This window comes from Gobio gobio (genome assembly GCF_949357685.1).
Source record: "Gobio gobio genome assembly, chromosome: 19".
Classification (NCBI taxonomy): Eukaryota; Metazoa; Chordata; class Actinopteri; order Cypriniformes; family Gobionidae; genus Gobio; species Gobio gobio.
In genome coordinates, this window is record NC_137112.1 from 4,612,946 (window position 1) to 4,629,769 (window position 16,824).

The window sequence follows — 16,824 nt, forward strand, 5'->3', positions numbered from 1 at the left end:
GTGCTTTTCAAACTCATACCTGCAGAAAACCCTTTGGGATGCAGGATCTTGTTTTCTCCACAGTCCTGCTGACGACCTGAAAGAACAACCCAAAGACGTTGGCCTGTTTCTGTGAACTTCATCAAGAGGTTCTCCAGTAGATGTTTGTTCGTTTACCATCTCGGATCTGCTCCACGTCGTCTAACACGGCGAGCGCTCCCTTCTCGTAGGCGCTGATGTCGCTGTAGTTGTAGGGGTTGTATTCGCGTGTCCACGGGCCGCTGAAGGATCGAGAGGATGGTGTGTTTAATAATGACGTCTTGTTGTCCAGCGCCGTCCGGCCTCCCTCCATCACTCCTGTGGACAGACGAGGATCCACACCAGACGACGCCACACCGGTCTGAGTGAGAAACATGGTTATTAACTTCAACCTGTTGAGTGATTATAATCAAACTTCACATCTTGATTATGAATCCTGATAATATATATATATATATATATAAACACACTTCTGTGAAAGATAAAAAAGAAGTCTTCAGCTCACCAAGGCTGCATTTACTTGATCAAAATTACAGCAAAAACAGTGACATTTTACAATTTAAAACGGTTTTCTATTTGAATATATTTCAGTGTAATTTATTCCTGTGATCAAAGCTGAATTTATCATTACTCCAGTCTTCAGTGTCACATGACCCTTCAGAAATCATTCTCATATGAGGATTTTCTGCTAAAAAAAAAACAGTATTTTTTGATGAATAGGAAGTTCAGAAGAACAGCATTTATTTGAAATAGAGTCTTTTGTATTTGCATTTTTCCTGGTTTTATGTGGCGTTCACACTGGACGCGATTTGCGCGAATAATTCACGCTAATCGCGCGAAGGTGGACGCTTGAACGTTTTGAGTTTACTCGCTTCATTTGCGCGTAAAATTCGTGTGTGACATGCGTGACATTCACTGCACAACAGACGCGAATTCGCGTCATGGGCGGGGCTTCTGCCAGCGGCTCGTCTTGTTGAGAAATGGCTGACATGGGCTGTGTTTACACGTCTTTTACACGTCAAATCTACTGTTAATGTGTGACAAAACGTAGTTTTAAGACTTTTTCAGTCAATAATGTAGTTGTTTAAAGCTCAAATCTGTGGTTTATTTATATAAAGAGCGCCTATTTGAACATTTTATCTGGCGTTTTCGTAGTTGTGAGCTCCAGTGGATCAGCGGCGCTCATTAACCCCGGCGAGAGCAGCCTTTCCTCGGCCAGTCCTTCTGCCGCTGGCTCTGATGTCTCTGAGGCATCTCCAACTATAATTCGTCTTGTAACGGCCGATCTTTGCTCTCATGGATCTATAATTTGTTCCCTGGCAAATCGTTTAGGCTGAGGGCAAAGAGAAGTTTCATTACTTTATATTTTTAGGCTATAACTGTACATTGCAGTTGTAACGTTAGCCTACTAGCACGGACTTTGAATGTTTGACTGAATTATTTGCTTTATTTCATGTATAGCTTATTATACCTTTTACAAGTAAATACTTTTGTATTATTGATCAAACATAAACTTGCATTTAACAAAAAGAGACTGTGTTGTGTTTCATGTCATTTAATGTTATCACAGTGATAATCATATTGTCTGAACCAGATATGAATATACAGATTTTCTTCTCATTGTTGTCACTACTAGAGCAAGCTCCTGATTGGTTAACGCGGCACGAAATATCCGGCAAAGTTCAGATTTTTCAACTTGAGCGATTCAAAACGCTCAATTCGCGTCCTTCGCGCCGCCTCATTCGCGCGAATCGCGGCATTCACGCCGCCTCATTCGCGCGAATCGCGGCATTCACGCCGCCTCATTCGCGCGAATCGCGGCATTCACGCCGCCTCATTCGCGCGAATCGCACCGCCGAATACATTGACTTAACATGTAAATCACTCGCACAAATCGCGTCCAGTGTGAACGCACCATTAGCCTCTGATTTGAACGCTCTGTTTGAAGGGGCGTGTCTGCTGTGAGACTTCAGTGTAAACGGCCACTGCTGTGATTGGCTGCTGTGAGACTTCAGTGTAAACGACCACTGCTGTGATTGGCTGCTGTGAGACTTCAGTGTAAACGCCCACTGCTGTGAGACTTCAATGCAGTGGCGGCTGGTCAATAGAGGGCGCTGGGGCGCCGCCCCCATCAAAATTCCAGAAATATACATGTATACAAAAATGACATAAAAATGACACAAAAATAAAATAGTTTACTCATACGATGTGCCGGCTTTTAGTAAAAGCCTCAGCATTTAATAAAAACTGGCTTTGATCGGTTAACTATTTTTTATGTTCTTCAATATGTTTCATGCGGTTTCATGCGCGAGGGACGCCGGACAAATGGACGTCTATCTGAGTCCAAAAATCTACGGGCAGCATGTGACCTGAAGCTGGTCTCTAATTGGTTTCTTAAAGATCCTCCTCCGGACGCAGGTCGCTGCGTCCCTGGCGAATCAGAATTGGATGCGTGTTATTTTATCCAATCTGATTGGTTCTCATCACCTGTCATTCAACTTTCCGCTCTTGGCCACTAAAGTGAAAGTGCGCGGGCGACACAGTCACTCCGACTCCGCCAAAACCTTATTAGGATGATCACTTTCGTAGAGATGGCAGCAGTTAAACCAAATTCTTTCACAAGGCGTTCGCTGGAAGAAAAAAAAGGATAAAGGATCCCAAATCGGACCAACGCGATTTACAAATCCAGCAGCACCTTCACCTGCGCTTGTTATGAGAAACGGAGGTGGCTGGCTGGATGTGTTGTTAGCAATGGCCTTTATTGCTTTCCCTGTCTTTTATTTCAAAGTGTTGGTACTGAAGTTTTGTGGACAACAACGGGGGTAAGAGACCTCAAATATCTAACTGAACTATGCAAACGTCATGACTCTACTGAGATTACTGACTTCAATCAGAGAGTCATTGAGAAATTTGCTGGCCAGAAAGAAAGGAGAGCAAAATGTATGTTCTAGTCAACATGCTAGTCTGTTGTTGCCGTTTTCTTTTGTTTTTCCTTTCCTCGTTCAATTATATGTGGGAAATGAATGTGTAAAAAGATAAAAGTGAAGACACTGTTTTCTCTTTAATGCTTGAATTTAGTCAACATGCATCTTGATACTGAATAACCAAAACCCAATATGTCAAAAGCTCAAGGATAATTCGATTTTATCAGTTCATGACCCCGGTAATATATTTTTGTATCATTGATACATTTTATATAATTGCTATTTTAAAATGGTCACATTGTTTATGTTTTGAGAGTTGCTGAAACTATCGCTATGTGGGCTACAAGTTGCTAACATGAAAAGTTCTACAGCATAAACAACTTTTTTGGTGAGTATAGATTAACTACTGTCATGGCGGAGCAACAGATTGAAGTCAATCTTGCAGATGGTCGTACTCACCGTATCTTCCCTCTTGCCGTCACGCTTGATGGGCTCGAGGATTTCTTCCTGACTGCGGAAACTGAAGCTCTGGATGGCTTCGGTCACGCCTCTCAAAGAGCTGAAGATCTCCTCTGAGTTCATGTTCTCCGTGTCGTACTCCAGCATACTGTAAACACACAGAGAGGCGTGACTCCATACGCAGCCATTTCAACATTTAACAAAACACAGGACGGACGCACGACAAGACGTGATGAATGTGTTTACTGCTCAGCTGCAAAGGCAAAGTGACACATCTTAAATGTTTCAGACGGACAGATTGACGCTCGACAAACATCTGCATTCGCCACGAGCCCCATGAAGCAAAGCGGCGGAAACGAAAGAAATCGGGTGGATGAGAGACAGCAAGACGTCACAAAAGTGATGAAAATGTGGGACACAGATTCTCACGTCACTAAAACTTCAGGATTTTCACTCTTAAGACAAGACACTACAGGTGAATAGTGTAAATTAATCAGTACATTAAGACAATTGTTTCGTAGTTCAAGTTTTCTGAAAGTCATGTTTAGATATGCAAATGAGGCCACATCTAATTAAGTATGCGCTAATTTGCATACAATTCCAGCACACAAATCTGAACTGATTGGATAAAGCCAGGCTCAAAATTCATGTTTGATTGTTGACATATTAGGTTTTTTTTGTATTTATTAGGGCTGTTAAAAGATTAATCGCGATTAATCGCATCCAAAATAAAAGTTTGTGTTTACATGATATATGTGTGTACTCTGTTAATTATTATTTATATATAAATACACACACATTCATGTATATATTTAATAAATATTTGCATGTATATACTGTATATACATTTATATAATTTATAATATATATAAAAATAAATGTTTTATATATAAAAATAATATTTTTTTTCTCAAATATATACATGCTTGTGTGTGTATTTATATATAAATAATAATTAACAGAGTACACACACATATATTATGTAAACACAAACTTTTATTTTGGATGCGATTAATCGCGATTAATCTTTTGACAGCCCTAGTATTTATCTTTTTATCACTCCATTCATCAGAAAATCATGGAAACTTGTTTCCGCCACAGAATAAAACAAAAAAATATATAATAATTGTGACTATTTAACTCACAATTGTGAGTTTACCTCTCAGACTTTTGCAGCTTTTTCCTAAGAATTGTGGGATATAAACTCGCTCAAATCCTTACGCTTGCCCATTTATCAACTTTGAGGACAAAATGTTCACTTGCTGCCTAATGGTGCTGTGATGAAGACATCATCAGTGTTATTCATTTGTCAGTGGTCGACTCATAATGCTATGCCTGATCGGTGTATAAACTCGCAATTGCAAGGTATAAAGTCAAATTCTGAGAAAAAAAGTCAGAACTGTAAGATAAAATGTAGCAATTATCTTTTTTTAATTCTGTGGCGGAAACAAGCTTCCATAGAAAATAGAGAAAAAAAAAACACAGTTTAACCATGTTTTATGAATAAAATGTAAAATGAATGATATATGAACAAACCTTCAGAATACGCATAGGAATACAACTGTTAATAAAAAAATGATAAAGAATAAAAAAGTTTGGTGTGTGTAAAGTGGAGATTTCTGATTTTAAAGGTTGCGATTGAAATCTACAGATTTTACACATAAATGTGTATTTTTGGATGTTTTCTTTCCGCTAGTCTGAAAGAAGAATATTATGGAAGCATCTCGCATGAAAAACGAAATAGGGCTGTCAAAAGATTAATCGCGATTAATCGCATCCAAAATAAAAGTTTGTGTTTACATAATATATGTGTGTGTACTCTGTTAATTATTATTTATATATAAATACACACACAAGCATGTATATATTTAAGATTTTTTTTTATATATATATAAAACATTTATATTTATATATATTATAGATTATATAAATGTATATACAGTATATACATGCAAATATTTCTTAAATATATTCATGAATGTGTGTGTATTTATATATAAATAATAATTAACAGAGTACACACACATATATTATGTAAACACAAACTTTTATTTTGGATGCGATTAATCGCGATTAATCTTTTGACAGCCCTAGTTTTTTCCTGAAGCGTCTCGCCTTAATGGGAACATTCTGGCTTCAAATAAAGCCAAAACAATCCTTTCAAAGTCATGCATTGAGTTTGAGTTCTTAGACTACCAATGAGTAAATGAATAAGTGTGTAGGAGATTCCTGCTCTTATGAGATTCCTGCCCCGGCCGAGGTGTGTTACCTGGGCGAATACGCCCGCCGATGAGCCCGGAGAGGGGGTGTGGCGGGGCCGGGGTGGGGGGGTGTGAGAGGAGAAGAAGTCTTTGAGCTCCAGCCCCACAAACGACTGGGCCGAGAAGAAGAGGAGGATGAAGAGAGAGCAGGGAGGAGTAGAGACAAAGAGGAAAGATAGCGTGAAAGACGCTGCTTGTTCTGAGCAAACACGACGCGCTCAAACAATAAATCACGTCTTGCATGGTAGTTTTGTTAGCGATTATTAGAACTATCTTTATAGTTATTGGTGTGAACGGAGTCGCATATGCTCGAATGAACAGAAATATTGTGTTCACATGCACTGCAGCCAGTTATTATATATTGTTATTTGTATTAATTGTATTGATGTGAGACAGTGAACGCTGTGAGACGCCACCATTTTTGGAATCAGTCATTGAATCATTCACTCAACCTGATTTAAAAAAATAACTAATTCAAATGAATTAAATATTTCTTAAATAGACTGTAGCAATTAACATTTTGCCAGAACCTCTAATAAATTATATGTAATTTGTTTAGTTGTCTATTCCGAATCGTGGAAGAATCGTGATCTCTATTTTTAAACAAAACTAAATATTGATTTACCCAGAATCGTGCAGCTCTGTGAAGCTGAGAATATTACGTCAAGTCATATTTATTTCTATAGTGCTTTATCAGTACAGATTGTTTCAAAGCAGCTTCACATTAATAAACAGGAGAATAACAGTGTTAATGTAAAATTCATAAAATTATGAAACAAATTCAATTTGAACTATAAAGCAGCTCTACAGAAGACAATAGTGTCATTATTCAGCTCAATAACAGTAGTTCATCTCATTACTGTACGATAGTGTCAGTGCGATTAAATCTTTACTGAATATTGTCTATTATTTTCTTAATATTAAGTATGTTTTTTATTTAAGTAAATAAGGTAGATTTGTATTAAATAAATCACCTAAATATTTATTTACATATATTAAAACATTTTGTTCATTTCTTTTAATAAAAATTCACTTTAGTAATTTACTAAAATAAATAAAAAATTATATTTAATATTAAGAGAATAATAGACAATATTCAGTAACATTATAATGTAATCGCACTGACACTATCTTACAAATCGATAATGTTACTGAATATTGTCTATTATTCTCTTAATATAAAATATACGTTTTTTATTTATTTTAGTAAATAAATAAGGTAGATTTTAATTAAATAAACCACCTTTTTATTAACATATATTAAAATAATGTAGTTCATTTATTTGAATAAAAATTCACCTTTGTTTTTTACAAAAATACATTTGAATTTATATTTAATATTAAGAGAATAATAGACAATATTCAGTAACATTATTAATGTAATCGCACTGACAATCGTACAAATCGATAATGTTACTGAATATTGTCTACAGTATAATTCTCTTAATATTAAATATCATTTTTTATTTAAGAAAAAAATAAGGTTGATTTTTATTAAATAAATCACCTAAAAAATGTATGAACATAATAGAATTTGGTTTATTTATTTTAATAAAAATTACTATAATTACTAAAATAAATTAAAATTATATTTAATATTAAGAGAATTATAGACAATATTCAATAACATTATTAATGTACTCGCACTGATCAATAATGTTACTGAATATTGTCTATTATATATTTTTTTAATATTAAATATATTTTTTGTATTTTATTTTAGCAAATAAGGTACATTTGTATTAAATAAATCACCTAAAATATTTATCAACATATTTTAAAACAATTTAGTTCCTTTATTTGAATAAAAATTCACCTTAGTAATTTACTAAAATAAATTAAATATTATATTTAATATTAATAAAATAATAGACAATATTCAGTAAACATTATTGATTCGTATGATAGTGTCAGAGCGATTACATTGATAATGTTACTCAATATTGTCTATTATTTTATTAATATTAAACATCATTTCAGATGATTTATTTAATAAAATCGACCTTATTTATTAGCTTTTTTAAAATAATAATAATATTAAGACTATAATCGAAAATCAGTGTTTTTCTTTTCTGCGGGCTCAGAGGTCATGTAGTCCTGATGATGTCCCAAAAAAGGCTCGTAATCATAGGGGAACCTTTTTAGTGCTATATAGCACCAATTTTGGTGCTTCAGTGGTTCTTCAGCGGTTCTTCAGAGGTGCTATATAGCACCTTAGTCAAAGAACCGGTGAAGAACCTCTGAAGAACCGCTGAAGAACCACTGAAGCCCTTTTCCACCACGGCAGTGCTAGAGCTAGTTCAGAGCCAGAGCTAGTCCCAGTTCATAGTTGGTTCGACTGAGAAGCCTTCTATGAACCGTTTGCTTTTCCACGGGCTGAGAGCCACAACAGAGCCAGGTCTTACGTCACTGTATACGTCTCAACTTTCTCAGCAACGCTAGCGAGGTGTTGCCAAGTCTGCGGTTTTGCCGCGGGCTGTTTTTTCATGTCCGCGGGTTGAAGCGACCCCAATTATGTGATATTTAGCCCCGGGAATGCGAATTTTAGTAGGCAACCATGCCAAAAAAACACATTTTACCCCCAAATGCGAACAAGCCTTCCATCAACAATGCAAACGTTGTGTTACTATTGATTCACATGGCTTTACGATCCTACATCGGCATCAAAACACAACGAAAACAGCGAATCCAACGCATTCATGCAGCTCGCCGTCATTTGTATAGACGGAGATTACAAACGAGCAGTAGCTGTTAGCTCCATTAGCTGCTATTTCAACAATGGCGGATCTCAAGTGTGTGTTGGTCTTGTTGACCCCGCCCCCAGCGCCTGACGTAATCGGTTCTTACTTCTAGCCCTGTTCTAGCCCAGCAATAGAGACAGAGCGTATTTAGGCCACGCCCACCGGGGGGGAAAACAATCCAACGCTCTCCATTGACTTTGCGTGAGGCTGCCTCATTGACTTATAACAAAAAACAGAACAATGTCTAAAAGCTGATATGTGACAAGGTGTACAGCAAACAAGCTAAAAAACACAGAAATACGTTTTTATAAGCTGTCGACCCAAAAAAACGAGCGTTTAAGAAGATAAAAGTGGATACAGGCAATACGAAGTGAAGCTTCAGCTGATGAATGGGTACATTTTGGGATCCTGACACTCAGTGTGTCTCAATATGTGTATGTGTGCAGTAAACATTTTGTCACTGTTAAGTCAAATATCCAAATGTCCGTTTTATATATGATATTTCCTGTCGTTGATTACATTCCGCTCTAGTCGTCGTAGTTCTCAGTGTAATATGACCCGCGCGCTCTGTCTCAATGGCCTGAATCCGCTTTTTTGTACTTAAACGCTTGTTTTTTGGGTCAACAGCTTATAAAAATCTCTGGATTTTTGCTTCTGGGTTTTGTTTAGCTTGTTTGCTGTACACCTTGTCACATATCCGCTTTTAGACATTGTTCAGTTTTTTGTTATAAGTCCGAAATGACAATGAGGCGCTTCACGCAATGCAAAGTCAATGGAGACGGTTAGATTGTTTTCCCCCCCGATGGGCGTGGCCTTCAGATTATGACGCGTGTCGCTCTCTGTCTCTATGTTTTGGTGCTACTTAAAAACCACTTTTCCTGGCTCGGAGCTGGGGCTTTGGGTGTAGAAACACAAAGAACCGATTTGAAACTAGTAGGGTTGGGTATCGTTTGGGTTTTTTTCGATTCCGGTGCCAAACCGATACTTTTAAAACGGTTCCGGTGCCTAAACGGTGCCTGAACCGATACTTTTTTTTTTTTTTAAAGGCCACCAAACGAGGTGGATGACATTAAATGGCTTTTTATTTATTTATTTATTATTTAAATTGAACCATTTATTAAAAGTTTAATGTATACTTAAATGTATGAATATAAATAAATACAAAACACAATTTACTTATTTACAAATTATATTTGACATATTTACAAATTCACAGTAAAACCTAAGCCACCCAACTATAACAAGCCTAATATAACTCTAAACAGTTACAGTAATAACAGTAGTCGTCTGTATTCTTGCTCTGCTACAAACCAGCTTCGAGCTTCAGCTTTATTTTGAAATATGATCATATTCTCTGGCTAAATATTTTTGAACGCATCGCCTTAATGTTTCCATGGTGACGCGTCATGTTTCTCACATGACACACAGCAGCCGCAATAGCACTGACAGCTCAGCTGTATCGGGTTTATTTCTTTTTTTCTTTTTATTCAAAATATTCACAAACTTCTTAACTGTGTCACGAACTATCTGATGTTCAAATGTGTGAGTGAATGTGTGTTAGTTGATCTATAAAGCGCAATGGGCGGCGCCATGTTAGTTTGCGCCTCAGAATCGGATCTGTCGGATTTACAACACTTGAGTTCATTCTCGTCTCACGAAATACATGAAAGTAAGTGACCAGTGAACTGGAGGAAGAATAGAGTAAACTATATAGTTACTATATAATGTGCATTTATCTGATGTGAATAAAACACGTAACGTTAGTTAAATTATAACCGTCTGAAAGGATTGTCATTGCCGCTTTCATAGACATCAGTGTGTGTTTTTTGCTAGTACTTATGAGCATTTAAATGTCTGAAACCTGAAATAAACATGATGTCGTTGAAAACACTGAATAGTTGTCATGAGATGTGGTTGAAAACACTGAATAGTTGTCATGAGATGTGGTTGAAAACACTGAATAGTTGTCATGAGTTGTGATGTGACCAGCGCTGAGCGTCTGTCTCTGGCTCAGCCAAAGCACCTGAAAGCACGTTTGAATTTTGGCACCGAAATGAGGAACCGAAATCTGCGTTCTGATTCGGTCCGGTACATACCGGTTATATAAGTACCGGTGCCATATTGGAACCGGATTTCGGTACCCAACCCTAGAAACTAGGCTCTGGCTCTGATCTAGCTCTAGCTCTGCCTTGATGGAAAAGGGGTATGAAGCACCAAAATTGGTGCTATATAGCACTAAAAAAGGTTCCCCTATGATTACGAGCCAAGAACCATTTTTGGTGCCATATAGAACCTTTTTGTGTTGTGTTTGCTGAAGTGTTTGGTGCTGTACCTGGGGGAAAGGCCTCCGTGTGAGCAGTTTGTGGGGGACGTCAGTGGGCTGGTGCGGGTCCCGGGGTGTCTGTGAGGGGGGCGTCCCGCCGGGCTGCTGGGGGTCACCTGAGACTGAAGGAATGACAGACAGGTCAGCGAGCGGCCCACCACATCATGAAGACTCACTCAAAAAAATAGCACATTGGTTGAACATGATTTAATCGTGGACAGTGGTTCCACGTGATTACACCATATTCAGGGTTCCCGCTCTTTTTCAGCAACCATTTTCCAGTACTATTCCAGGACATTTTCAATTTTACTACGGCGGGAATAAAAGACAAGGATCATGCCAAATATTGCTTTAAAAGCCGTCCAGTTTATTGCCATTACTTAACAATCCAGCATTTTTCAATACGAGCTCTTAATCATACACTACGACTATGGAAGCTTGTTTACACCACAGAATAGAAAGAAAAGGTAATTGTGACTTTTTATCTCGCTATTCTGACTTTCTCGCAATTGCAAGTTTACATATTTGTGATATAAACGCGAAAATTGTGGCAATTCTTTTTTCCTCAGAATTGGACTTTATAACTTGCAATTGCAGTTTAGATCTCACAATTCTGAGAAAAGAAGTCAGAAATGCAAGATATAAACTCGCAACTGCGCAAAAAAGTCAATTGTGAAGAAAAGACTTGCGAGTTTATATCACGCAATTCTGACTATATAACACACAAATGTGACTTTATATCAAAATGATGTGATTAGGGAGCAGCTTACGAGCTAACATTCACTGCATACATTTGAGCAGTTAATAGCATTAGCTATTAAACATCATTATTCAAAATACTACTCAAGAAGTAACATTTTTATTTAAAGAATTTTCCCAGACAACAACAAGATTTTCCAGGACATTTTACATTTTCTCTAATTTTCCATGTGTTTTCCAGGACTGAAAAATGTGTCATAAATTGGATCTGGAAAATTTGTCATAAATTTTCCAGATTTTCCAGGACGAGTGGGAACCCTGACATTATCTTAACAACAATGGATGATGTTCAACCAGCTTGAAATATTTGTGTTCATTTAACATGAACAGATAACATTCACTAAACATGATTTAAATACTTATTTTTAACTTGAATTAATGTTTTTTATTGAACTTCAATTAATCATGCTATCTTAAATTTAATCCTTGATGTTAAGCTGATATGTTTACATCACTTCCAATGAATCCCATTTAGTCAAGTTACTACTGTGTTTTAAATGAATGAATATCACCCGTTTCCCCCATAATTCAATGATGACTACGGAGGCAGCAAATACACTCAAAAAAATTACTCTTTGAATGAACATAAAAAAATCATGGAAAGTATTTCCACATGATTAACTTGCTTTATATTATTAAAACAACTTTAATAGATTTAGTAGGTCCACCCAAGCACATGCTCTACACTTCACCCAATGGTAACCTCCAAAAACACTAACATAACACAAACTTTTAAATACCAACATAAAACATTAAGCTTTAAAAAGTCTCTCCATTTTCTCATCTTGTTAAAAATGCATCAAATTGCACTTTATTTAAACATTTACTCTCCGAATTCAGCCCCTTTGCAAAGGGTGATGGGTAGTGAAAGTCTTATTTCTTTGGGTTACTTGATTGAAACATGTTATTTCAAAATGAAAACTTTATGTTTAACCAACGAGTGACAGTTTTAAGTCAGTTTAAAGGGTTAGTTCACCCAAAAATGAAAATTCAGTCATTAATTCCTCACCCTCATGTCGTTCGACACCCGTAAGACCTCCGTTCATCTTCAGACACAAATGAAGATATTTTAGTGTAAATCTGATGCTGAGAAAGGCTTCAGATAGGCCTCCATTGGCATTCAGTACATTCACACTCACAAGACCCATAAAAGGCACTTAAAACGTCGCTACAAAGTCCATCTCACCACAGTGACTCTACAATAATTTTACGAAGCGACGACAATAGTTTCTGTGCGAAAAAAAAAATCAAAATAACGCCTTTATCCAGCTTGTTCTTGTCTTCCGTGTGTGTCTCCACAACGCATGCGCGAGAATATGACGTAGATTCGGCGTTCGGACACATGACCCAGAAGCGATTTGTTTACAAGCAGAGGAAGACGCGCGTATCTAAGCTGTTGGATTCTACATTGATCGTGCTTTAGGTCTCGGCGTAGTTCTCAAAATCTGACTAAAGTGTGCATTTCATGGATTCCCGAACCCCGGCGCTACGTCATATTCTCGCGCATGCGTCGTGGAGGCACACACAGAAGACAAGAACAAGTTGGATAAAGGTGTTATTTTGATTTTTTTTTGCGCACAAAAACTATTGTCGTCGCATCGTAAAATTATTGTAGAGTCACTGTGGTGAGATGGACTTTGTAATGACGTTTTGAGTGCCTTTTATGGGTCTTGTGAGTGTAAATGTACTGAATGCCAATGGAGGCCTATCTGAAGCCTTTCTCAGCATCAGCTTTACACTAAAATATCTTCATTTGTGTTCTGAAGATGAACGGAGGTCTTACGGGTGTCCAACGACATGAGGGTGAGGAATTAATGACATAATTTTTATTTTTGGGTGAACTAACCCTTTAACATGACACAATCATGTTGAAATGAAAAATAGCCAAAATGGCATTAATTCAACATGAATTGTTCAGGTAAAGTGAACAAAACTGAAAAATCTTTTTTTTGAGTGCTGAAGCACAGCGAGCGCGTCTGTACCACTGCGCCGGCGCCGGCGTTACTGCTGTTCTTCAGGTGGTTGTGCAGGAGTTTAGTGGCTCCGTCCTGGAAGGTTTTGGGCAGAGCGCCTAACAGCATGGTGAACTCTGGGGTGTTCAGCTCAAACAGGGCGATCAACACCATCTGAGCAGCCTGGAAAACACACAACCAGCACCTTCAACTGCTTTCCTTTCAAAACACACATAACTGCTGTATCTACGTTATGGATAATAACCAGGCACAATGCAGAAGAAGTGTCATGCGAGTGTCTTGTTTCTATAGAGACAGAGCGACACGTGTCATAATCTGAAGGCCACGCCCACCGGGGGGGAAAACAATCCAACACTCTCCATTGACTTTGTATTGCGTGAGGCTGCATTCTTGTCATTTCGGACTTATAACAAAAAACAGAACAATGTCTAAAAGCTGATATGTGACCAAGTGTACAGCAAACAAGCTAAACAAAACCCACAACCAAAAACCCAGACGTTTTTATAAGCTGTTGACCCAAAAAACGAGCGTTTAAGGACAAAAAAGTGGATACAGGCCATTGATACACATTATATTACACTGAGAACTGCAAACACTACAGGGGAACGCAATCAGCGACAGGAAATATCACATATAAACCTGAAATTTGGATATTTGACTTAACAGTGACAACATATTTACTGCACACATAGGCATACTGAGACATACTGAGTGTCAGGATCCCAAAATGTCCCCATTCTTCAGCTGAAGCGTCACGCTTTACTGCCTTTATCCACTTTTGTCTCCTTAAACTCTCGTTTTTTTGGGTCGACAGCTTATAATAACTTATTTCTGTGTTTTTTAGCTTGTTTGCTGTACACTTTGTCACATATCAGCTTTTAGACATTGTTCTGTTTTTTGTTATAAGTCCGAAATGACAATGAGGCAGCCTCACGCAATGCAAAGTCAATGGAGAGCGTTGGATTGTCCCCCCCCCCCCCCCCCCCCGGTGGGCGTGGCCTAAATACGCTCTGTCTCTATTGCTGCATTACACTGAGTAGCTCCGCCCACACTCAAACCTGATTGGTCCAAAATCCTGCTCAACATGGCTGCATATCCTCCTGGGACCCACGAATAGACTTTTGTCCACTGGACGTTATATTTTAGGGAATTTCTCTGACATCATACATGTCACATGTCTCAGTCTGGATGTCCTGTAAAGAGCACATTCGGGGCTTTGCAGAGATACCAAATGTTTGGAGGTTTCACCAGGACAACAACAACTTCTTGGTCTTTAAAAATGGCTGACATTAATGTTTAGCACTCTTATGGAAATATGATAATATTTTTTAATTATAATTTAAATCCGATTAATTTTCAAATTGTTTGTTATAAATCAACATCTCAGGAAAATGTTATTGGGTTTCTGATCAAAACTTCTGACTTTCTGTTACAAAACTGGGCATTGATTTCATACATGTCCACTGTAGTGGACGCCAGGATTTAAATCATTTTTATCAGGCATTTTGGAAACATAACAAGTGAATAGGAAAGAAATTACATATCAATATTCCTATGAAATATTAAATATGATTATGAAAATGTTGCCAATTATTCCTCCCATTACTACACTTCTATTTCCATTACATGTTGCACCAAGAACACATTAATATGCAAATTAGATGCAGTGTATAGATGCGTTGTATTGAATGGGAAAATCCAAGTATGGCCATTTTACCCACATATGGTTTATCAATGCATTCCGTTATATCTTTCATAACATAGTTCAGAATCATCTTTAAACAAAGTTTGTTTAAAAAAAATCCTGAAACCTAAAAATGTATTGGTGAATTAAAAATAAATCCCATTGATTTTGCCTATACATGTAATTTCATGTCATTTTTTTTTTTATAGTCCTGGTGTCAACTACAGAGGACATATCATAACATATGAATAAAATATTATTTTTCAAAAATGTTTCTTATGCTCTAAACAATGTAATGACATGAAAAAATACTAAATTCAAAACACTTTTTTTTTTCTGGGTCCCAGGATATTGAACATCAGATATGAAGATTTTGTCTTTTGCCTTGGAAAATGTCCAGCGCTTTTCATCTGAAGGCTGTGAGGGACAGAATTCACATCGTACGGTCATAGATCATCAATTCATTTTTTTAGTAATTTTTGTCCACTGGAAATCTTTCGAAAAAAGTAATTTTCAATGTTTCGTCAGTTAAACAACCAACATCAAAGTAAAACCAGTGTTATTATTGTTAACATACTATTTTTACTATTCATATTATTCCGTTTTAATTTTTAGTCATTTTGTTATGTCATTTTATGATCTTTTAGTTTTTTTTTTAAATAATATTACTTTTTCTTTTATTTATTTCCATTTTATTTTTTGTAATTTGTTGTCTTTTTTTATTAGTTTCTGTTTGTTTGTTTTTTTGTGATTTAATAATACAATTTAGATTTACTTTATTTTTTTTTAATTTCAGTTTAATTTTTAGTAATTTTGTCGGCATTTTTATTCATTTTTTTTTAAATAATACTATTCAGGTTTACTTTATTTTTATTTATTTCCAGTTTAATTTTTTTGTAACTTTGTCATGTTTATTTAGGTTTTGTTTAAAAAATACTATTTATGTTTAATTTATTTGTATTTATTAATGGTTACATTTTTAGTAATTTTGATTCCATTATTTTTTTTAAATAACACTATTTCGGTTTATTTTATTTATTTCCAGTTTAATATTTACTCATTTTGTCATTTAGTTTTTTTTTAAATTTATTTCCTGTTTATTTTTGTGTAACTTTGTCATGTTTATTAGGTTTTGTTTAAATAATATTATTTAGGTTTAATTTATTTGTATTTATTAAAGGTGAAATTTTTAGTAATATTGATTTAATTTTTATTAAATTTAGTTTTTTTTTTTAAATAATACTATTTAGGTTTATTTAATCAATATTTTGTGATTTTGTTATGTAATTTTTATTAGTTTAAAAAAAATTATATTTAGGTTTACTTTATTTTTATTTATTTCCTGTTTATTTTTTGTAATTTTGTCATGTTTATTAGTTTAAAAAAAAAATACTATTTAGGTTTCATTTATTTGTATTTATTAATGATTTAATTATTATTAATTTTAATTAAATATTTTTTTAATAATAATATTTAGGTTTATTTTATTTATTTCCAGTTTAATATTTAGTGATATTATGTCATTTTTTTATTTGTTTTTTTTATAATACTATTTAGGTTTACTTTATTTTTATTTATTTCCTGTTTAATTTGTTGTTACTTTGTCATGTTTAATAGTTGTTTTAAAAACAATTATAATAATAGCATTTAGGTTAAAAAAAATTGTATTTATTAACGGTTTC

The 16,824-nt window shown here is 35.7% G+C and overlaps 1 protein-coding gene across 3 annotated transcripts in view; it reads right to left on the reverse strand.

The window, feature by feature from the left end:
* LOC307143198 (CLIP-associating protein 1-B) overlaps positions 1 to 16,824 on the reverse strand; it is a 140,389-nt gene that overhangs the window by 17,845 nt on the left and 105,720 nt on the right. For all 3 annotated transcript variants that reach the window (XM_079844526.1, XM_079844527.1, XM_079844528.1), the window contains 5 exons: positions 13,468 to 13,620; positions 10,736 to 10,848; positions 3,402 to 3,549; positions 157 to 379; positions 20 to 76 (listed from right to left, as the gene is read on the reverse strand). In XM_079844526.1, the coding sequence (XP_079700652.1) occupies positions 20 to 76; positions 157 to 379; positions 3,402 to 3,549; positions 10,736 to 10,848; positions 13,468 to 13,620 (694 nt within the window). The remainder of the gene's footprint in view (positions 1 to 19; positions 77 to 156; positions 380 to 3,401; positions 3,550 to 10,735; positions 10,849 to 13,467; positions 13,621 to 16,824) is intronic.